At 43.3% G+C, this 23,555-nt stretch overlaps 2 protein-coding genes and 1 long non-coding RNA gene across 8 annotated transcripts; 1 reads left to right on the top strand and 2 right to left on the bottom strand.

The window, feature by feature from the left end:
• The first annotated feature begins 5,139 nt into the window (after positions 1 to 5,139).
• bcl6aa (BCL6A transcription repressor a) lies at positions 5,140 to 17,976 on the top strand. Of its 6 annotated transcripts, none has more exons than XM_011474395.4 (10): positions 5,140 to 5,540; positions 11,412 to 11,507; positions 14,116 to 14,287; positions 14,373 to 14,594; positions 14,683 to 15,639; positions 15,783 to 15,958; positions 16,042 to 16,209; positions 16,292 to 16,422; positions 16,523 to 16,660; positions 16,738 to 17,976. In XM_011474395.4, the coding sequence occupies exons 1-10, from the start codon at positions 5,513 to 5,515 to the stop codon at positions 16,879 to 16,881; spliced, it is 2,232 nt and encodes a 743-aa protein (XP_011472697.1). In that variant the 5' UTR covers positions 5,140 to 5,512; the 3' UTR covers positions 16,882 to 17,976. The 6 variants fall into 6 exon arrangements, with proteins under 6 accessions (XP_011472697.1, XP_020558298.1, XP_078802403.1 ...); XM_020702639.3 differs by having other exon boundaries at positions 16,042 to 16,221; XM_078946277.1 differs by lacking the exons at positions 5,140 to 5,540; positions 11,412 to 11,507 and adding an exon at positions 12,461 to 12,773.
• LOC144991947 (uncharacterized) lies at positions 9,953 to 12,364 on the bottom strand. The gene is made up of 2 exons (XR_013655629.1): positions 12,231 to 12,364; positions 9,953 to 10,124 (listed from the first exon to the last, which is right to left on the bottom strand). It is a non-coding gene; the product is annotated as an uncharacterized LOC144991947 (long non-coding RNA).
• A 1,364-nt stretch (positions 17,977 to 19,340) lies between the features above and the next one.
• smx5 lies at positions 19,341 to 22,385 on the bottom strand. The gene is made up of 5 exons (XM_004068207.5): positions 22,247 to 22,385; positions 21,994 to 22,061; positions 20,844 to 20,874; positions 20,698 to 20,757; positions 19,341 to 19,795 (listed from the first exon to the last, which is right to left on the bottom strand). Exons 1-5 carry the CDS (start codon positions 22,247 to 22,249, stop codon positions 19,670 to 19,672), a joined length of 288 nt encoding a protein of 95 aa, XP_004068255.1. The 5' UTR covers positions 22,250 to 22,385; the 3' UTR covers positions 19,341 to 19,669.
• Between the last annotated feature and the right edge of the window lie 1,170 nt (positions 22,386 to 23,555).

Here is a 23,555-nt window from a genome sequence, read left to right as displayed (position 1 = left end):
TGGCATAGTTGGGCAGTAACGTGAAGGGTTTTGGTCCAAAGTCCGACACTGGATGAAGCTCATGATGTCTCCTGGGAGTCGAACTCTGATTTCCCATGTGCCAACTGGGCTATCTAGCCACTACAGAAGGAAATATTGTAATGTTTTAAAAAAAAACATCACCATAACAGGCTGACAATCTGGATTATACGAAAAATATTGTAAAATAATACATCACTATTAAAATTTCTTGATAACATTTAAAAAAAAAGCAATAAATATGTTGTTAAAATCCTCTTTCAGTGTGAATATTTGCATCTGCACTCACCTGTGGTACAGATTTATTCCTTTCTTTCATAAAAGATACTTCAGGGATTGTTCTGATGAAATTCACAATAGAAGAAGTCACAAAGCATTTGCTCCTTTGACCATCATGACTCCTTTTCAGTATTTTCCTTGTAGCAGCGGTGCGGGAGCATTTAGAGAGCTGAAGCCGTTCCGGTGTGTGTTGAGTAGCTGCCACAGCAGGATGTTAGGAAATGTTAAAGCAGAAACCAACTAGAATAGAAGATTAGCAGAGAAAGAACATTCTAAAGTCTCCAGCTTGCTGCGATTGTAATTGCTTCCAAAGCTTTTATAATATGCTTACTGAAATAAAATATATGTCTTTAACTGGGAAAGGTGCCACTTGAATCAAGACTGTCAGGTGCGGAAGTGTGTGCTCACAGCGTGTACTTAAGTCTGCATAGAAAACAGGAGACTTGCAAAGCTGGAACATGCCAAACAGAAAGTGCAACTCCCAACCAGCTCTGGGAGGCGAAACAGTTGGTGGAGAGACCCACGAGCCAACCGACATGTTCGGATCTAAAAGCGGTGGATGTTTTCGGGTTTACGTGCTGCGACAGGCATGAGTGATGGAACGTTACAGAGACATTCCTGTCATTTGAGGACGTGCTGCCAGTGGAACTCCACCTGCAACAAATGTTTAACGTCACGCGATTTCTAAAGAGGAAACAGAAAGACCCGATCATAGAGATGAGTGTTTCTATAAATGTCCTGTCTTTGCAAGAACAGAACATGACATCAGCATTTTATTTGGTAAATATTACAGCAAAGCTGAAAAACACTTAGGAAGGGTGAGAATGTGCAAAGTCCTTGTCAGTGTGTCCTTAGTTGTAAATTGTTACAGTCCCATTGTGATAAACTTTTGACCTATTTTAAATATAAATTGTCTTTTTGATGGTTTTTCTTGTAACATTTTTCTCATGATGGAGGACAAATACAGTGGGGCAAAAAAAATCATGTAGTCAAATCAAATCAAATCAAATCAAATCAACCTTTATTTATATAGCACTTTCACAACAACACATGTCACTCAAAGTGCTGTGCATAAAATACAATAAAATTTAAAAACAAGATGACAAGACAAACAGTGCAGACCCCCCCACACACACACAGACACACATACACACACCATAATAGTGTACACAAAATAGTGATAAAATGATGGAATGTAGAGACCTGGCTTTGTCCTGAAGTGGGAAAAAGATATTTTGGGGACATGTCCACATCAGTGACCCCCCCACCCAAGTTCATGGAGTACACTACCACAGGACCCCCCAGGTCCGATCAGGAGAGTCAGACCCGGGAGATCCCATTGCAGCGACCCCGTTCACTGAGAAGGGTCAGTCACCGATGTGGAGGATCCCTCAGAGGAAAACACTGGAGTTACAAATATAATGTAAAAGGAATAAAATTAAAATTAAAATATATTTAAAACATGAACAAGAAACAAATAATAGTCTGCCACCAATTGTGCAAGTTCTCCCACTTAAAAAGATAAGAGAGGCCTGTAATTTCCATCAGAGGTATACCTCAACTATGAGAGACAAAATGAGAAAAACAAATCCAGAAAATCACATTGCCTGATTTTCAAAGAATGTATTACCAAATTATGCTGGAAAATAAGTATTTGGTCTTCCACAAAGAAACAGGATTTCTGTCTCTCACAGACCTGTAACTTCTTTTGTAGGAGGATCCTCTGTCCTCCACTCGTTACCTGTATTAATGGCACCTGTTTGAAGTGGTGATCTATAGAAAAGACACCTGTCCACAACCTCAGACAGTCACACTCCAAACTCCACTATGGCCAAGACCAAAGAGCTGTCTTAAGAGACCAGAAACCAAATTGTTGACCTGCACCAAACTGGGAGACTGGATCTGCAGGTGAGCAGAAATCCCAGAACCACACGGGGGACCTAGTGAGTGACCTGCAGAGAGCTGGGATCAAAGGAACAATGGCTACCATCAGTAACACGCTAAGACACCAGGGACTCAAACCCTGCAGTGCCAGACGTGTCCCCCTGCGACAGCCAGAACATGTGCAGGCCCGTCTAAAGTTTGCTGGAAAAAGACTTGGTGTGAAGCAATCTCAGCCCCCCTTCCTGTCACACATGCTGTATATAACACACATATATTAATTATGCGCTCTCCCACTAGCTTACAGCCTCTCACAAACCCAACCTAACAACAAAAATGGCAAGCAATATTAGAGCTATCCAGCTGTACAGTTCTGATCCAGATTCCAACTCAAACTAGGAAAACGAAGACGTACATGGATCTATTTATATGTAAGTGGTTGCATCAGAATGGAGTGGAGCAGAGAGCTTATGGACCCTCTTTTGTATATTCTACGTCACAAGTACGCTGTTTTTAAAACGTCTTTTTTTCTCATCTGCTCCTTTCTTTATTCAGTGAATTGAATAAAGAAATAATGGAATGGAAAAATACAAATTTCATCGGAGTGGGTTTTTAAACGGATCTTATGTTATGTTATAGGATGTTGATATGTGCATGTTGATGATGAATGTTGATAGATGTAGACAGATGTTGTATTTATTTACATCCCTCGTCTATCTATTTATGATCTAATCCCATTGAAATAAACTAAAATGTGCTTCTGTGATCATGTGAGTGATCATCTATCACAAACCATTAAAGGCAATCAGGAAGACTAAAGTCAAAAGAAATTGATCTTTCTATTGATTTTTGTTCGGCAGACAAACTTCCAGTAATTCTGTTGATCCGAAGAAGAGATTCTTTGGGCTTTCCTCGTGTGATCATGGCCCACTCACACCTCTGTGAAGAGTCTCTTCACTGAAGCAGGTCAATCCCACAACATTAACCTCGATGCTTTCACTTAGTATCATTTGTTACCGGGATCCAGGGTCACTCCCAAAATAGATCTTCACTTTGCTGCATAAATGCCAGCTAATGCAAAGCTGCAGATTTGGCTCCCGTGACCTTTATTAGAGTTGATAGCGGCAGCCATGAATACCAGGGAGCTCCACTTTGGCACAGCAAAGGCTAGTACTGTGGATGGGCTCCAGATATGTGTGATAGCAGGTAAGTAAGAATGACAAGCAGGTGTTTCATCCCTTACTGATGTGATAATTGCCGCCAGTTGAAAGGTTATCTTCCAAACAGGGGACAGGTAAAGGCTCTGACTCTCTGCTGCAGGATTTTCTTCTGCAGTCAATGCTTTTTAAAAAACCTCTGCTGTTCTGGAACGTTGCCACACACGGCTGGATTTTTATGTTTTTATTAAAATAAAAAAAAGGCAACAAAAAGGGAAAAAAAAGGCACTTCAGGAAATCCGAATCCCGTTTGCATCTGAACGCCTCTTTTGTTCATTCATATCAGATGGCAGCATAATCCAACATCTTTCCCAACATAAAAACGTGCCTGATGTTGTTTGGCTTTGGGGTTTACGGCAACACTGCTTCTGTAGCGGGATCATATGGATTACACTTTCATTTTTTTTCTGCCTGCCAGTCAAACGATGACCGCATGCGTCGCATCGCTGCCAAGTAAAACCCAAATATCCCTCTGATGATTAAGGTCACTCATGTGCTGCTCTACAGAAGCCATCCTCATATAAGCCTCAGACAGCCAAACAAAGTGGGGGCGGCAGTGGTGGGTCGTGTGATTGAAACCCCTGACCCCTGTCAATCTCCTCATTGTTTCGGCCTCCTGCAGGTTCTCTGATCGCACGCTGTTTGCCACAAGACGAGTTCTCCTCTAAGGCCGCGTGACCTGTTGTTGACTTTCCTTTGTGTGTCATTAAGAGGTTTAAGCTCCTTCATGAGTTTATCTCTGGATCACAGGGATCTGCGAGGCTCACCGGTCATTTGCTGTCAGGATCCCAAGGGCTCAGATTGTTGGGGGCTGCTTTACTCTGAATATGATGGAAATGTGTTGGACTAATTTGGCTTTAGCAGGATTGGCTGAATATTAGTCGACTCATCCAGCGGATTATCCCGCAGTCGCGAAGAACACACTCCACGTGGGACCCCCTCGGACACCCGCCGCCTCTGCGCTTTCTTAGCTGCAGTCCTGTCTCCGGTGTGTTCACCGGCGACCCCGCATGCTGGAGGCCCGCTGAAGCCGGCCAAATCTCTGAAGCACTCAAAGCTTCAGAGCTTCTCACCCTGTTTATTCACTGTCTGTGCTCATTAGAAATCAACGTCAAGTGTCCATTATAATTGAGCATTAAAAGACTCAAGATTTGTATGTGGTTGCATCAATGAAAACATAAAGTAATGCATTGTTTTTAGCACTTCCTGCAGCTGCACGACAATCATTCTGCAAACTCAACGCTGACTTCAGGTCCTTTCCCCTCTGCCGTTCTTTTGTTGTCAGGATTTTGCTCCCTAATTTTCTCTGCAGCAGCAACATCACTCATCTTCCCATTGGCCGGGCCACGCTCAAGTGACAGCTGGGGTGATGTAACAACACCCCCTCCACCTCACCAGTCATAAAGAGCAATATCCAGTTCCATGGATTGAGATAATCTTAGGTAGATTAATGCTCTGGGACACTGAAATGTTTGTTGTATAAAAGCTCTGTTTATAAAACAATGTGTTGTAGCTGTATATGACAAACCCATCTGACAGATGGCCTGGGCTCCAAGAGTTCCTCCAGGTTAAAGGCACTGGTTTGTGCTCCGCTGGCTTAACGTGATTTCAGCCTCTGCATTCAAATGAATTCTATAAAGAGGAACTGGGATTATTTTACAGGCTGTTTAATCTCTCCCTCACTCCCTCTCCTGTTTTTTTTTTCCTTCTTCTTTCAAAACTGAGCCTGTCCCACAGTTTTAGCATTCGTGGAAAAGTGGAGCGACTGTGAGTGCGACAATCAATGAACGCTAGAGTGCAGGCGGCCTATCAGCTCAGAGAGCCAGAGAGATGCCCTGTGGACCGTTTCTCTAACGTGAAGCGTGCTCAGTCAATTTGACTCACTTCATCCCAGACGCTGTGCCCGCCTTTCCTCTCCCATCCTGCTCAAGGAGGGCAGACAGGAAGCTTCGCCGGAGCACAGACGCAGATCTGCTGTGCTCCTACAGTGAGGAGCATCTTCACCTCCGCGAAGCTGCCACTCAGGAGATCGGCCAGCCTCTGCCGCTCGGGTTTCTTCGCCAGACGTCCCAACACTTCCAGAACTGGACGCCGGACGAATCCCACCAGATCCCATCATGCCTCACTCTTTTCAACAGAAAAAAGGTGAGACCTCTTTGTTTTGTTATTTAGAAGTGAGGAAAATAAAGTTGAAGACAAATTCCATCAAACTGAAGTGCACGACATGTTTTGCATTCCTTTGCAGTCTTACAACTCATCGTTCAAATTTTTGCACAAAAAAAAAAGAGGAAGGAAATACAGGAAAGGATGTTGATTTTGACTTCTTTAAGTCACAATCCTCACAACGCATTTTTTTCCTGAGATCTGTAAGCGCATACAACTTTCCTTCTGACATGAGGCAAACTTCCAGCTAATATCTGAAGAGCTCCACATAAAACAGGAACAGTTACTGGACGAAAGCTGAACTTCATCCAAAGGCCACAGACACTGGTTTACTCACACCTGCATTGATAACCTGCATATTTCCATATAACTTTTATATTGGTCCTATAATCTCTGAGGTTTAATCAAATCGCTGCCTGTCTTTACGAGATGCAAACTAACCATAAAGGATGAACTGTAGGCACAAGTGTGATAAAACAACCGACATCTGATAGGCAAATGGGAGTATTGACTCCACTAAACAATGACCTTAGGTTTTATCTGCAGTATGTAAAAGCATGTAAAGACGATTTAAGGATTAGCCGCGAGGTGAGCAATTTGACAGAACTTTTTGATTCCCTTTTGATTTTCCTGCCAGCTTCGCTCTGCAAGGACATGTCAAACAGAGGTGAGTGTTTTAGATGAAAGTCTTCTTCCCTTCTGAGACAGCTTCCAAAAAAAAACAACCCAAAAACAGTTTTTTCATTTTCAGTTTGAACTTCATTGTCAGCACAGAAAAACTTGCGTGCGCCGTTTTTCGGAGGAATTGCTTGTGGTCTGACCCGTGCAGAACAAAACATATTTCAAAGCGTCGCAAGATGAGGCGCAGATCAAACTGTGTGAAGGTGTTGAGCTCAGGTGCCGGCACAACTTCTGCAAGCCCTTTCCTTGGTGCAGAGATGCTTTTAATGAAAACACAGTGAGGCCAGAGGCATTAAAAAAATGCAGGTTAACTGAGGCCCGATGGCTCTATGTTGATGTGTTCCCTGTTAGTTCAAATAGTTTAGGAACACAAGTGTTTAATGTTTGTGTGACTTTCTACCATATAGACGTGTCTGACTAAATGTTACCTAAAACAGATGCAATTGAAAACATATACTTTTAAAACAAGTATTTGTGTTTGTCATTTTCTGGATGCATTAAGTACATTATCGATATTTTATTTAAATACAATTCAGCTGCTTGCCTTTGTAAAATCCATGGTGGCACACAGATTTTTCCTCTTTTTTCCCCATCTGGGGAATAGTTGCATTGCTTTCATCCTCGCCAATCCCATGTTGCCATGTTGGGTTTTAATCCGTTTATTGCTTTGGCTGGAGGAAACCTTTAAAAAGGCTGACATGGAAATACACCTAAACGCCACTGGAGAGCGGAAATGTTTGAAATCTTGATGGAAAAGGAATGGCGTAAAACCTGACTGTGAAAGGAAGCGCTGGATGATCCTGCGTGAATGTGAGGTAATTAAAAATGAAGATGTGTTCCGCTTTAGTTTTACTAGCGCTCCACCCAGGATTGCATTCATATTTTAGGATTTATTTATTTTTTCCAAATCTAATGTGGAAGCGGCAGAGACAGACTGCTGAGCTGGAAGATGTGCCGCTTTGGTGAAGCGTGGCCTGGAGCTGGGTGTGTGAGTTTCCTGTTCAGCCAGCCCGTACACTAGTATCAGTCGCTGGCATTAGACACAGACAACTACTCTGACCCGACAGCCGGAGCAGTGCAACAGAATTAGATATGGTTCAGATCAAAGATGAACCAAAAATGGGAATAGAGAAAAAATAGCCAGCAACAGTCAAAGGGTTAGTGGTGGTGGGGGTGGCCAACGGGACACCCCAGAAATGAAATAACTGCAGAGAGTTGAGCCGTGTTTGGTGAAAAGTGTGATGACCCCGGCAGCTTCTGCTTTTCCCTTCAGTTTTACATGCAAACGTCATGTTCGCCGTGGAGCAGAATGTTCTCTGAATGCACAACACGGAATACAAACCAGTTCTGCAGCTTTTACTGACAGTGGAAGTTTCCACCACATCCTGCAAAATGTTACCTCTGTTGTCTAAACACGGATACATTTCAAACAATCTGCCTGCTCAGTTCACGAGTGAACTATTATCCCTGAGTGGATCTTTTTGAGCTTTGTTTTTGCCACAAAGGAAAACATGTAATATGTTCTTCACGCAGATGGCTTATCCAGATCCACTTTGGCAATAGCTGGTAAATGTTTTGACATTAGGAGCTGAGCGGGCTTGAAGCAGGCACCTGGTTCTCATCAGAGTTCACGCTTCCTTGTTGAGGAAAGGAAGTTCTCCAAACTCCTCCTCTCACACCTGAAGGATTTGGGTGGGAAAACACGGAAGGAGCACCTCTGGACATACTGGAAAGTTTCAAGTAACCCAGCCATCATCCAGCAGACTGCTCAGCTGTCATGTGCTGCTGCAAAATATGTCAAAAATTCCACGGAGGTAGACTCCGCAGGCTGCCTTCCTACGTTAGACTTCCAGCCCACTAAGTGGGCACACACAGGTTTTTCCGGGTCTAGAACAAGTACAGGCATGAGGCTCCCTGCTTCCCTTTTCTCCGTCTTTAATTAAGATGTAACGCCTCAAAAAAGTTGAGCTTTCTGTGATGTCAAGTAAAAAGTAACCAGTGGGCTCATTCAAGACAGAACTTAATTTTTTTTTTTAAAGCTTATATGATTTAAAGACAGAAGCCATGTTGGTTCATGCATTGGTGACATGTTCTAAAAGGAAGCTCCTTCTTTGTCAGGTTGACGGTTGGAATCCAACTGCCACACTTGCCAGGAAGTTTCAATGTAAAATCCACAAATAACAACAATTGTTTATTGTAGCCCCCCCCCCCTCTTTTTTTTTAATAGAGATCCCTTCAGTAATCCCAAAAACGGAAAGTAGTTTGTTCCCAGATCAGACAAAAGGTTCACAAAATGCAACACAAATAAGCAATTATGGACCCAAAATGAAAAGCAAAAATCAAAACACTTTGATAGAGCAAGAAAAAAAGATCTGTGCAATCTGAGTTGCATGTTAGGTTGAAAGTTGCAAGTGAAAAAATGAAGTGTGTGCAACAAAATATCTACTGCAGCAGAGAGGAGAACTTCAGAGGATGCAGCAGCATCGCTCACCAAAAGATCATCCGAGTTCACTAAAAACACGGCGACCAACAGGTTTAATTTGGACTTCAGCCTCTTCTCCAGGCTGAGCATAAGTGAGTCTGGAGTAAAAGTAACTCCCGAGCTACTTCTATGTAATTGTTGTTCACTTTTCGGCAAAACCCTTCAGGGGTCATCACAGATGCAGAAATGATGTTCAAGCCGTTGAAAATAAGTTTCATACCATCAGTGTTTAGTCCCCCCCCCCCCCCAAAAAAAGGAATACTCTACTCATAAAATCACCTCTGACAAGATTTGTCAAGGAGGAACTTTTTAAAGTCCCGTTCCAATGATCCATATTGAAAACGTTCCCAATGGTCTTTTGATTATTATGATGCTATTTTTAGCCAAAGTCAACAAATCTGTGTCTTTTTCTATGACATAGTTTCTGCAGAGCAGCAGGAGTTTATTAGAATTGTGGGCGGGACTGTTGGCGCAGAGTAAACCTACCCTCATTTCCCATCATCCCCTTGTTTATACTCTCTCTTGCTAGCTTGCAGCCCCTCACAACTCCGACCTAACCTTACTGGTGCAACAAAAATGGCGAGCTTCGTCAGATCTATCTAGCCGTACAGTTTTGAGTTTGACCAGGAAAACAACGACCTAGATGGATCTATTAGCCTAAAAGTAGATCCATTAGAATGGGGCGGAGCAGGAAACTTGTGGCCCTCCAGCTGTAGCACCATGTCCCTCCTAGAGACAGCGTAACTTGTTTGCTCCTAAATCACCTCCATTTGGATAAAGAAACACTCAGAAATGAAATTTTTATTTTCTTTATATACGTACTCCAAAACACAATTTTTATTGGAGTGGGTCTATAAGTTCCTTCAGTTCTGCATACCTGAAGCCCAAAACCATCTTTCAGTAATGTTCTTTTCATCCAGATGTGATACTGATCACACGAACTGGAAGTAGGTCCAAAACTCCCTCAAAAATTTGCAAAAACATGCAGATCCCAAAAATGAAAATCTGATCAAGGAAAGCTGAACCTGGAGCCAGCTTTTATCATTTGAGGGTGCTGGTAATCTTCCTGTCAGGATCCAACTTTGTCAAGGCACAAAAGCCGGCTTTTGCACGAGGAGCTGCGCCAGGGCAGACGCAGCCGCCTTTCCGTGTCAGATTAAGACTTCTCCGTCTGTTAATTAAAAAAGGCAGGAGGCAAGCTTCTAAAGAAAACGCCTTGCTGCGCTGTGCAGATCTTTGAAGTTACCTTTATTGAATGCACCTCTTGTTTTTTTTTTAAATGATGCCGTCTCTCTGTGCGCCTTCAGTGATCCCTCCTAATAGATGATCAAGGAAAACGTCTAAATGCGCGCAATAAGATGTAGAGAACAAATCTCTCGTTCCGACACGCTGCAGAATTGAACCTGATGGAGAGAAGCAGAGAGAGGGAAAAGGGCGGCGGGGGGAGTGAGTGGAGTTAGGGGGGAGAAAAGTGAAACTTAACAATACAAAAAGAAAATTCCTTTAAAGAAAGGAACTAAAAAGAGTTCTGTAGCTAACAGCATTATCTGTTTGGTGTTACAGAGGGGTTGCATCATGCCGCTCAGAACAAAAACTCCACACTCACATCTTTGCTGACAATGAACACTGAAGTTGGCAGAAATTTGCTGTGAAACGAGACAAAAGTGTGCAGTTTCTAAAAAAAAAAAAAAAAAGGAGTGAGGCAACCTCCGGGCCTGGGGCTTTTGTCAGTGGGCATTTCTGCTCTGTGACCCGTTGTGTGATGCTGTTGTCAGTGTGTGACTCTTGGCTGCAGGTCAGCGGATCTGCTCCTTGTCTGGTAACGGATCTCTGATCAGTTTTCTTTGAAGGGGTATTATTGATCCCTTGCCCTTTGTAAGTGGGTCAATCATTATTTTTATTTTTTTGCAAGAATTGGTGGAATTAAAACTTTGCCAAGGATTCGCAGTAATGATCTCCCCGTCTCTATAGCTGGGCGCAGCATGAGGTCCTGGTAAATTACACATCTCTCTCCCAACTCCTGGATGCTTTATGGCCGTGCATTATGCATAACTGCGCCGGAGCGTCTTAAACATCCCCCGAGTGGATTGAAATAAAGTTGACAATGCTCTTTGTTCGCTGCTCAGTCTTTATTTGGCGCTGCTGAATCGGAGATTGCAGTAAAGAGTTTGTCTTAATTATTTTGGAGGACCCCCTTCCTCCCCCAGCTCTCGCTCTCCAGCGGTTTTTGAACACCTGAAGTGTTTTTTTTTTGTTTTGTTTTGTTTTTTTAAGTGAGATGCCGGATCTAGATGGGCGGATGCCCAGGCAATCCACGGGGAAATGTCACAGTTAAGCAAAGAGGGGGGAAAAAAATAAATAAAAGGGAAGTTTTGGGCTCACATCCTGCAGAAATAAGATGCATACATTGAAATCTTCCTGCATATCCTAGAGTTAATTCAGGGCTATAAATGCGCTTGAAAGAATTTTGCCTAAATTTCATGAACAGCTGAAAAACAACATATACAATTTTAGATATCAGAGTGCATCAGTCACCAGTTTAATATTAACCTATGATAAAACAAAATATACATTTTTAATATTTAATGAAACGCTCAGAGCGGAGGGGAAGTTTTCAAACTCTATTAATGCACTGTAAGTTTTAAACGCATCCCAGCACATCTCATTGCATTTTTTTTTTTGTTCTGCAGCTCAGCAAATGCTGCTTCTGTGCCAAGGAGGAGTGAGCAGCATGAGGAAAGATGGGGAGTCTCTGGCCTGGAATCACCACAAACAGGGCTTCCAGGGTGAGTCACTACTGACAGCAGATAGACATGCAAAACAAAAGAAAAAGAAGGGAACAAAAACAGCTGCCTTTGGGTTCCTCAGTCAAGAATCAGAAGTCAGATACGGAGGCAAGATGCTTTTTTTATAACAGCCACTCTCTGGAAAGAGAACGAAATATTTCCATTATCGTGTTAGAAAAAGTAAAAAGGCAGAGGATAAAAAAATAAAATTCAATTTATTCTTGCTCAATTCTGCAACATAAACATGAATTAGGGTAAAATCAGAAACATTTCCTTTTCAATGATCTATCCCTTTTATCTGCGTTTGAAGCTCTGTTTAAGCAAAACAGACACAGGTGAGGAAAAGTTTCACACACCTGAAACAAAGACCTGACCTTGAAATCTTTTTTACTATTTGAACCGGTTTAGTTGCATTCTAAAAATTAACTCGTTTACAAGCATGGGTTGCAAAACGCGCGGACGCACATGCACAGTCACTGCCACCAAGTCAGGATGAAGTACATCATCATCATCCTCAATAATAACGGTATAATAAAAGTTCATCTCCAGTCAATCTGAAGCTTTGTTTGAGCAGCAACAGCTTCCTCTGCAGCACAACCGATCTAAACCTAACCATGATCCAGCCCCGATCGGCCCTCAAAATTATAAACGAAATACCCATTTCGTTTTTTCCACTTAAAAAAAAAGCCCCGCGGCGGTAAAGCGCAGCCGTCTCCGTCGTACCTTGCAGGAACGCGTGGCTAGAGTTGGGTATAAATGAGAATGGAGCTGTCCCTGTCCGCTCGGACCTAACCCAGACCAGACTCGCTCTTTGAACTGTTCGTGTTGGGTCTGTATGTAAACGCGCGGAGGGCAGCGGCTCGTTCATGAAGTCATGAAATATAAATTAGTTCTGAGAATTTAGGGGGCTGGGTCTAAGGAGCCGGTGACGTCCTCTGGCTGCGGATTCAACCAAAAGCGCGGGGGGATTTTCCTTCACATACCGTTTTTCCTGGTCATTTTTGCGATTATAACAGTGTTTTATAGGCATGTAAGCGATTACTTATTTTCTGTGTACATCGTTATAATCTCGCTTCTCGACGTTCGGTAAATTAAACACGTTTCAAAGTGTTTTGATTTTGCCAAATGGGGTCTGAGCGTCTCCCCCCCACGCCGGGAAAGTGGTACGGTCTCGGGCTCAAATTCCGAGAATTGTGCTCGACTGATTCTTAGAACTGGGGTTCTTAGAAGTGGTGATGCAAGAAGTTTCTAGGAAAGCGCTACCAGGTGATTTTTTAAAATTCCTTTTTTTCTCTTTATATTGCCGCGAACGTGTATCTACTGATGTGCTGTTAATGTTTTCTACGTTTGTCCGTGTGCGGGTTGAGGCGCGGGGGGGAAGCCGGGGCTGTCAGTGGGCAAACAGCCGGAAACTCCGGGGAGGCTGACGCGGTGACAGCCCGAGCGCCGCGCGCTGACAGAACGAGCGAGCGAGCGGCGCGGCGCGGTCCGGGCTGGCCGACACGGCGGGGCGGGACACCTGCGCTCCCCGAGCCGTGTCACGATGCTTGGGTGTGAAAGCTCACTTGGCGCTGTTCAACTCTCAGTTCAGGCTCGGTTTGACGGCGGACAGCGTGGCATCAAAGCCGCGCGGACCGGAGCGCCAAAGCAGCTGCGCCGACCCCTCTGTTACCGTAACTCTGTTGCGGAAACATTTCTGCTGAGGGCTGTGCGTGTTTTTCCTTCTCTCAAGCAGTTTCGGTTGAGCCGCATTTCTAGCGACACAAAGTCCAAAATAAACTAAAGCCACAGACAGAGCTGTGTGGACCGCCGCCAAACACTTAGTGAAAGTGGTAGAAAAAAAGTTTGGGGCTGCTTGTTTTTCTCATTATTTACCAGCAGTCAGTTTTGGGTGTCATGCTTCTATTCTCGGACGTGGCCGCTTATAGACTTCAGTCTTGACATTGAGTTAAAAATACTCGTCATAAATCCTCCCGCGTGTGTTAAAGTCAGTTTTGCCCCTGGGGTGAAGCGAGTTTCAGTTTTTGCCTCTTGTGTGGAGCAGAAGTGACCCAGAAATGCGGCGGCGCGCGCGTTTGCGCGGAGACGCACAAACTTTAGCGCTTATTTTGAAGGCTGCTTTTCCAAGGACATGATGTTAAAGATCAAACCTGAAAGTTGTTTTTATTATATCATTTCATTTATTTTTTGATTTTCCTGTAAATATGATACAAATGCATCATATTAATTTCATTAAAAAAAAACTCACGTGCAACGTTAAATTAAAATATCTGTATTCTAATTACTTTTACCCTTTAAAAAAGTGATTCGTTTTACCACAGTTAATTTTTATCAGTTTCTACTAAATCCGTTCACTTAAAAAAAAAATAAAGTAAACATATGAAATACTTTCACGCATGAAAACTTTAGGAAAGGTGAAGAGCAGAAATGATTCCAAACTTAAATGTCTCGTGTTGGTTGTTTAATAAATGGCGCCTCCTTCTGGTGACTTTCTTGTCTGCCATCTTTACCAGAATCAGAGAAGTATTTTCTCACAGAACATTGCAGGTTAAAAAAAAAAGAACACGTAATTTATTCAGAAATAACCTTTTCTCTTCCACTTTTGCAGAACTTGACAAAATGGCTTGCGCAGCTGACAGCTGCATACAGTTCACGCGCCATGCAAGTGATGTTCTGCTCAACCTGAATCGTCTGCGCAGCAGAGACATTCTCACAGATGTCACCATCCTGGTGAACAGACAGCAGTTTCGCGCACACAAGACTGTTCTCATGGCTTGCAGGTACGTGGCGTTCGGGCTGAAACACTGCCATGTCTGAGAGGCCGATGCTAAAGGTCTAACGTGTTGTCTTCTTTGTGGGTTGCAGTGGGCTGTTTTACACCATCTTTACAGACTCCCACAAGTGCAACCTTAATGCCATCAGTCTGGACCCAAAGGTGGACCCGGAGGGCTTTGCCATCCTGCTGGAGTTCATGTACACGTCCCGGCTCACGTTGAAGGAGAGCCTGATCATGGCTATCATGAATACAGCCATCTACTTACAGATGGACCATGTTGTGGACACCTGCCACAGATTTATCAAATCTAGGTCGGTTTACCCGCGCTCTGGCAGAATTCTGCATAAATCCATGATTATCAGCATGAGTGTGTTGATGACGCTCTCATTCCCTTCACAGTGATCCAGCTGCCAAGCTGCCGAGAGACGAGTTCCTGATCAGTCCCTTGGTTTTACCTCAGGATGTCCATGCCTACCGGCCCCACGACGTCGTTGACAGCTTGCACGGCCGCATGGCCCCCTTCAGGGACGGACGACCCTACGGCGCAAACATGTTTGGCGGGGTCAGCACCCCCACTAACTACCATCTCTACGGGCAGTTTCCCATGCCAGGATTCCCCTTCCCCCTCTGCAAGCTGACGGATACCAAAAACACTTTTGCTGACCTCTCGAAGGCTGGCATCCACCACAAGAACTGTTCTCCGCACGACAGCACCAGCAGCATCAGGGCAGATTACTCCAGGGCTTTTGGCACCAGCATCATTCACTCCACCACCTACGCTTCCAGGGAGATAGGGAGAGACGATGACATCAGGAAGGAGAGCCACGAGGGTGTGGCCCACTCAGTGGGGCTCAGCTCCAGGAAGCGCGCTTTCCCAGTGCTGAACCTCGAGCACCAGAAAGACTCGGGCAAAGAGCACGCTCCCCGGGCTGATGAAGACCTCCTCCATCAGCACTACCCCCTGGGCATCTCCTCCGCTGGACGCAAGAGTCTGGTAAGCAGCCCGCAGAGCCCCCTCAAATCAGACTGCCAGCCCAACTCCCCGACTGAGTCCAGCAGCAGCAAGAACGCTGGTCTCTCCCACGCCGGCGGGGTGCAACCCCCACAGGGCACGCCCGACCCCAAAGCTCGCAACTGGAAGAAGTACAAGTTCATAGTGCTGAACCAAAGTGCCAGGGAGAGCGAGGTGGGACTGAGGGATCCAGGGCTTCACTCACCCCAGCGTCTGGGCCTGCAACCGTACCACCACCCCAGCGACTCGGAGAACCTCGACCCTCAAAGCAGGAGCAAAAGCAGCGGCCACAGCGAGGACCTGCCAACGCCGCAGGCCAGCCGCCTCAACAACATCATCAACGGGTGAGGCTGCTTTCACATATACATATCTGAAAAAAGCATTTCAAACTTACCGTCGCTCTAATTTCACGACCATTTCAGGCACTTTTAGGAAAGAAACTCATCTGGTATGAAAAATAATTACAGATGAAACCTTTTGTCTGCAGTTCACTCGAGGGTTCGGTGAGGGGAGCAGATCCTCCACACTACCTGAACCGCCTCAGCTGCTCCACCTGCGGCTCCCAGTCGCCTCAGCACTCGGAGGTCTGTCCCCACGCCTCCAGGACCCGCCTGTCAGAAGACATGTCGGAGCTCCACTCCGAATACTCGGACTCCAGCTGTGGTGCGTTTGTGCTTCGCCTTCTCCGCTCAAATGGTCCAGACACTTCAAGCGCTTAACTTTGCCTTTGATTTCTCTTCGGGCAGAAAACGGTACGTTCTTCTGTAACGAATGTGACTCCAAGTTTGCGGAGGACGAAGCGCTGAAACAGCACATGCTCCAAGTACACAGCGACAAGCCATACAAGTGCGACCGCTGTCAGGCCGCGTTCAGATACAAAGGCAACCTGGCCAGCCACAAGACCGTCCACACAGGTAAAACTAAAGGTGAAAAGCATGCCTGCAAATCTGACACCTTCTGTGTGGGATTGTCGCTGAACTCTGTCCGTGTTTCCAGGAGAGAAGCCGTACCGCTGTAATATCTGTGGTGCTCAGTTTAACCGACCAGCAAACCTCAAGACTCACACCCGCATTCACTCAGGAGAGAAGCCATACAAATGTGAGACGTGTGGAGCTCGTTTTGTGCAGGTACTAAAAACTCGTATACCTTTTAGAAATACTCGTCATTTTTTCTTCCTGCTCATCTGTAAATCTCTTCTAATTCTTCTTTTTTTTTTCAATGCTTCAGGTTGCTCACCTTCGTGCCCATGTGTTGATCCACACGGGCGAGAAGCCATATCCCTGTGAGATCTGTGGAACGCGGTTCCGTCACCTGCAGACGCTGAAGAGCCACCTGCGCATACACACCGGGGAGAAGCCCTACCATGTAGGTGTCCAGAACCTTAAATTCCAAGAATTCTGCAGATCCCGACTGTAAAGTAATCCTCCGCTTTACTCCCTCAGTGTGAAAAATGCAACTTGCACTTCCGCCACAAGAGCCAGCTCCGCCTGCACCTGCGGCAGAAGCACGGCGCCATCACCAACACCAAGATCCAGTACCGCATGTCCACGGCCGACGTGCCCACCGACCTGAGCAAGGCGTGCTGAGAAAGCAATCCGGACTTATATGGATTCCAACCTGTACAATCATCCAAAATTGTAGCACCGCACTGTGTTCATTAGACAATAAATTTGGCTGCGTATGCCACTCTAAACGGGTTTCCACTACATGTGAACGTAGAGCCACTCGTGGCATCTTAGTCACTTTATTGTTTCTATATAGATATAAATATAGAGCTCTATGTGGGGGCGTTTTTAAGCTTTGAAGGGATGCAGATAAAGCTTTATTTTGTCGAGAAGGATGGAATGTAAACCTGTTTTTTGAAAAATACAGTATTTTATATCAGAGAACTTACTTTTCTGAAAGTATTGAACATTTTGATTGACGGGTGGTACATATATTTTAAGATAACGGGCTCTGCGGCTGTGTAAAGTTGTGGATACGTGTTTTTATGCAGATGTACAGACGGGCCGCTTCCTGTGCACCAGTGCAGAGAAGCTTGATAGTGGATCTGATACTAAGCATAGACTGTTGCTATCCGATGAGGGTCTCCCTCCTGTTGTCATGAAGTGGGCAACTGGGTAAATATTGTGACATATCGTGTTGTTCTGTGTGTGGGATTGCTCTCTGCTGGCAGAGCCAATCCAAGTGTTGAATTTGCATTTCAAGGTACTGCTTTGTAATGACCAAGAAAACCTTTTGTTGGTTTTTTGTTTTTGGACGTATTTGTATAAATGTGACTTTTGGTTTACTTGTTTTTTTCTTAAGTGGACGTTTACAGTTTTTGCTCTTCGTTGTAGATCCTGCAGTAACGTCGTGTCGATGTTTTGGGTTTTTGTTTGTAGATACACTGTGTATTCGATGTGCCTTTCTCTATGGTGACTGAATTCCTCCCCATTCAGCCCAGCTCTGTTAAGGTACGACTGAAGGACGCCACTCGTCCTCCAACTCTGTGCAGAAGAGAGCGCGCGTGTGTAAATATTTCTAAATGCTTGTCAGTAACCTTAAAACATGCAACTCCCATCAGTGTAAATCTTCAGGACTTGACTTTTGGATTTGTTTTTTTGTAAGCTGCATTAAAATTATTGTACGTTCTAGATGTATGAATGTAAAATAAAGGTACTGGATTTCTATGTATTAAACTGGAAAACCTGCTTGTCATTGATGGCGAGGACACTTTTTACAAGCATAAATGTGGAGTAACGCTCCCTCTTCCCCGCTAGACATGAACCACGGGTTAAAGGCAAACAAAAAAAAAGATGGGGAGATTTTTTCTCTCAACAGACGGGGTTAACTTTTAGCTTCAATCCAAAGGCAGCAAAGTGCAGGCAGTGCTCCGACAACAACATGGGGTTAAAAAACAACCTTAAGTCAGTTACTGTTTAATCGGGGTGGTAGGTCAAACATTTCATGGGTGCAGGTTCCCTAATTAAATTTGTTGCCTTGTTTCATTTTCCTGAGGTGGATTTGGGGACAAATGTTGGACACTGATGGGAAATGTTCTCCATGTCATCTTTTTATAAATCCATCAACAAATCCACTAAAATGACACCAGAGCGAAGAACTCTGCTGTAGAAAAAACAAAAGAAGTTACATTTGAATGATGGACACCCTGAGTGAGTAAAATCAAACGAAAACATATTCCGTCTCATTAGCAAATAATTAACCACAATAAAATCAGGTGAATGTTTGATTTTTGTGCCCACTTGTCCCCTTTACTCAACCTTGAGACGTTGCATTTGAGCCAACCCCTTTCTTTAATAAACTAAATCAGAAGTTTAACTTTTCTGAATTCCAAACAACAGAAAGACGGTCAACTCACTTTCTTAAAGTCATGCATGAAGGACCCCAGGCAGAGAAGCAGATATCCTATAAACAATAAGTGTGGGTGGAAAAAAAAACCTGTTTGGGGCAGATGAAGCTTCAACTCTGACCTACAGATGAGGGGCTCATGCGTTTGCCGGTTAGAATGACTACAAATTTGTATTTTTAAAGGTTTAACTCCGAAGTGAAGCGCAAGACTTTAAGCTTTTCCTGCTTTTACTCTAAATCATACGCTACGAGGAGTCTTTCACCTTTTATTACTCAAAGTTGAATTTGCAAAATATCGTCTCCAAAGCCGACATCAATGCTAAAATGTTTCTCACATAGAAAAAAATCCAAATCTATGTTACACTCCAGTAGAGATACGCAATATGAGGATAACCTGCGATGTTAATGATCAATATTGTGATGACGATATAACTTATGACACATGAATAAATAGCAAAACAGCTAAAAATGTAATTTCCATTTCCCGTCAACAGTTTAATTTAATTAAGAGTCATCTACAAAAGGGATCCATCCGATTGGTCAAACGCGTACAGGGATTTATTTGATTCATTAAACCCTTCAAGGTGCCATAAGATTGTTTGGCGATAATGATACATTTGCAATTTATAGTGCAGGCTTACACCCCAGCATCTTAGAAAAGAAAAAACAAAACAAAAAAAGGCGGAGCAACACAGCCAAATATAAATTATTTTATTTCCAAATGGCATTAAAAAACAAAAAAGTTACAGCTATTGGAAAATGGCAGAGTCTCATCTGCAGGCTTCACTTTAGGCCAAACTCTATAGGAATGAAACAAAAGACAAAGATCCTAAACCGCCTCAGAAGTAAAGAAAATGTCCATAAACCCACAGACCTGCAGTTGGCCCATCGCCAACATCAGGAATGCACTCAATTCTCCATCGACCGGCGCAGTGTGTGGAGGCGGTTCACAGCGGTCTTCTTCAAACTGAACTATAAAGAACCCATGACTTAAAGCCCCCCTCCCCGAACCCGCAGCCCCGGTCACTGCTTCTGCTGCATGGCTTCCTTCCGAGCGGCGTCCTGAAGCAGCTGAGTGTCCACCTCGTCTGCCGGCAGCTGAACGTACCGGACCACCGAGCCGCGGATGAAACAGTTTTTCACAGACAGCTGGAGAGCGTGAAACACGTGAGACACGGAGTCAGGCAGGGCGCCTTCCAGAGGAAGAGAATGAACACATCCAAGGGGATTCAGAAGCTAACACTTCTCTTTTTCCCACCACTCTCACGGGTCAAATAACCACATTTACACTCACCTGCCACTTTATTAGGCACACCTGTCCATCTGCTCGTTATCACAAATTTCCAACCAGCCAATCACATGACAGCAAATCAATGCATTTAGACATGGTCAAGATGATCTGCTGCTGTTCAACCCGAGCATCAGAATGAGGAAAAAAGGTGATTTAAGTGATTTTGAACGCAGCAAAGCTGAAATCATCTATTAATAATGAGTTCTCTGGACTCGATGGTCTCCACAGTCACCAGATCTCAACCCAATAGATCACCTTTGGGATGTGGTGGAACGGGAGATTGGCATCATGGATGTGCAGCCGACAAATCTGCAGCAACCGTGTGATGCTGTCATGTCAATATGGACCAAACTCTCTGAGAAATGTTTCCAGAACTTTGTTGAATCTCTGCCACCAAGGATTAAGGCAGTTCTGAAGGCAAAATGGGGTCCAACCCAGTACTAGCAAGGTGCGCCTAATAAAGTGGGCAGTGAGTGTAGAACTTCTGCATATTTTTAAATGTTTTTCTGAAAAATTGTAGTTTAGAAACTCTGAAAAATGTTTCTAAATCTTTGCTGTTTACCTGAAGAACTGCTGTCTGCTCTGCCCTACACTGAAACTGAACTTCCAAAGGTGTGCTTCTACATTTCTCACCCAGCAGACAACTTTAAAAATGTTTGTTATACTGACAGAAGGAAATAAAAGAATAAAAACAACTGTATGTTTTAGAGGCCTCTATGCAAACTTTAGACTAAAAAGTAAACCATAGATGAGGACTTGCCATGTGTGGATACTTCTCTGGGTCTGTCACACTGATGTCGGTCAACTTGATGTTCAGGTACTAGATGATGACAAGAACAACATTTTTAAATTGCAAACCAATACATTGATTAATTAAAAAAAGTAAAGAATTAATTATTTTCTAACCTGATCAACAGAATGAAGCGTCCCACAGATACTGGGGGGAAAAAGAGAAAATGAAGCTTTCAATGCAACAGTGAACTTTTGATGTTAAATGACTTTCTGGGAATATGCAAATTTGTATTGAACAAGTCAAAGTTTTTGTTCAGTAAATTTATTTCTATTGTCAATGCTGCAGGAAAGTCTGTTTTTTCTTATATCCCACTCTTATCTTTTTAAAGCGCTCCTAGTGGTCTTTAAATGTGCTGTTTTTAGCCAAAAATAAAAAAAAAACCTGCGTCGTTTTCTAGGACAGTTTCTGCAGAGCAGCAGTTGTTCACTAGAAATTTGTCTGAGATCGTTGGTGCAGAGCAAGCCTGCCCCATCTTCCCATCATCCTTTGCTAACTTACAACCCCCCCCCCTTAACCCAACATTAGGTGTGCAACAAAAAAGAAAAAAAAAGTAATATTGGAGCAATCCAGCCGTACAGTTATTTGTGCCAGCTCAGACCAGGAAAACAAAGACGGACAAATCTATTTGCCTGCAAGTGGATGCATCAGAATGGAGCAGAGCAGGGAGCTTATGGCATCAAAACCACTTTTTTCATTTGGATGGGTTTTTAAAAAAAGTACCACATGTCTAAGTATCGTCCATCTGTGAGAGGAGCTAAGAATTATGAGTTACGTCTTTAAAGAATGCCCAACAACTAACTGTAAGCTAATTTTAATATTTACTTTTGAGCTTTCATCATGAGATGCAGCTAGTTTGATTGACCCCCCACCCCCACCCCCGCAATTGACCCTACTTCTTCGGGAAAAAGGTCTAAAATGAATTTGCAGCACGTTTGCAGACCAAGAGTTAGCTCAGAAAACTAACAGGAAAAAAAGTACATTTTTCACGCTGCTGGCACCAACCTATTGAGCCAGATTTGCAACAAATGCTGGAAGGAAGGGATGGCAACCCCACGCCACTGTGACCAGCATGAGATGCAAAACACCAGCTAGAAGGAAAGACAGCAACTCTGACAGAGTCAATGTCTCTGTCAATGCTAAGTAGCTCTTCACTGCACCCATTCAAACAGCGCTAGCAGAACCACGCGCCATTTTTAACCACAAACGGCGCTTTGAAAAGAAACATTACCAAACAAATTGGTATGTTGAGTTATCAAAACCAACCTGAGGTCGTTTTTCAGCTCCACCACCACGTCCTTCCCAACCAAAGACTTGAAAAACGAGTAGAAAAGCTGTAGATTTTTTTTAAAAAAAAGACGATGTTAGCACGATGATGGGCCGACAAAGCGGCTCAGCACACTGCGAGCAAACTCAGCGACAAAACAAAAGAAATTCAGAAGAATTCTGACACTCAGAAACCTAAAATGTTTGACTTAAACTAAAAAAGTACATTTTAAAATGACGATTTACGCCTTACCATTTTGGCTGTGGTGTTCTACAGAAGGTTTGGCTGCTGTTGATGACGTATCAGCCTGCGCCGTGTTTCAGCGGTGAGTGAGTACCACTTTGCGCCACTAGAGGGAGACACACTGTCGTTCAATGTTTATTAAGGAACTATCAGGTGTTTTTCATTGACCGAGATTTAAATTTAGGCTTTCACTCATATTTCTTTAAAAAAAAAAGACATAAAAAACATTATGAGCCATCTCTTAAAAAATTGAATAAAATATCAAAAGTCTAATTCAGATTTAGTCTAGCTTCTAGTCTAGCTACCAGACATGTTTGTGATACTTTTTGTACCTCAAAACTTTATTTTTTTGTAGTATGCAGACCTTTACTGTGATTTAAAAACACACACAAACACAAACCTGAAATGTCTATAATTTGCTGCAAGAGTTTTTAATCAGGATTAAGTTTGTTCCTCAATGTTCTTTTATAAATTACGACGGAGTTTTAGGGCCACCAAAAAAAAACAAAAAAAAAACGTAGGGTCGTAATAAAAACATAGAACCTAAACTATATTAATAACGATATTAATCTTTGTAAAGAAATTGTGTTTTTCTATACTGGTCAAAGGAAAGCATGCTTTTCATGCTTTAATGCTGAAAGTTTTCTGTATGAAAACTGGATATATTTATTGTTTACGTCTTCTAATTTAAAGAACCTTTGGTCTCCAGTGCCATTTGGAGTTTTATTCTGTTTCTTCTCCAATGTCTTTCTGATTTTATCTACAGTTTGATGCAATAAAAATCAGAAAATGAACACAATTGTGACCGTTTTGTTTCAAGAGTTCTTTCTGTATTCTGATGAAAGACCACACGGGGGCAGTGTCGAGCACTCAGATGTTTTAACAAATCTTTTCAGCTTCTTTACTCATCATGGTTTACGAACTTGATCTGAAACAGAAAACTCTATAGCAACGAATCACAACTGAATGTACACAGTTTTATCTTTAAAATAATTATTAATTCAAAAGTTCTTTTGTTTTGTTTTTGAGAAAGTTAAGACGTTGCTCCTGGGTCTTCTGTTGTTGACACGGGTAAATTCCACTAAATGTGCTTAAACTGTGGAGTGGACGGTGTCTCAGTGGACTCTAGTTCAGGATAAAAAACAAACAGGTGAGATAACTCTGGACCATTTACTCCTTTTATGAATTTTCCTATGTTTTGGAAATTCTTTTATTACAAGATACATACTTGATAGAGTGAGTCTTTCTGCAACTGTTAACTTAATTCATTTTCATCAAATATAGGGCTGCACAGTGACGTAGTGGTCCACTAACTTTA

Source organism: Oryzias latipes, chromosome 4 (assembly GCF_053564925.1).
Source record: "Oryzias latipes strain Hd-rR chromosome 4, Olatipes_Hd-rR_3.1".
Lineage (NCBI taxonomy): Eukaryota > Metazoa > Chordata > Actinopteri > Beloniformes > Adrianichthyidae > Oryzias > Oryzias latipes.
Note: the sequence above shows the minus strand (reverse complement) of the source record. Positions and strands in the feature narration are given on the sequence as shown.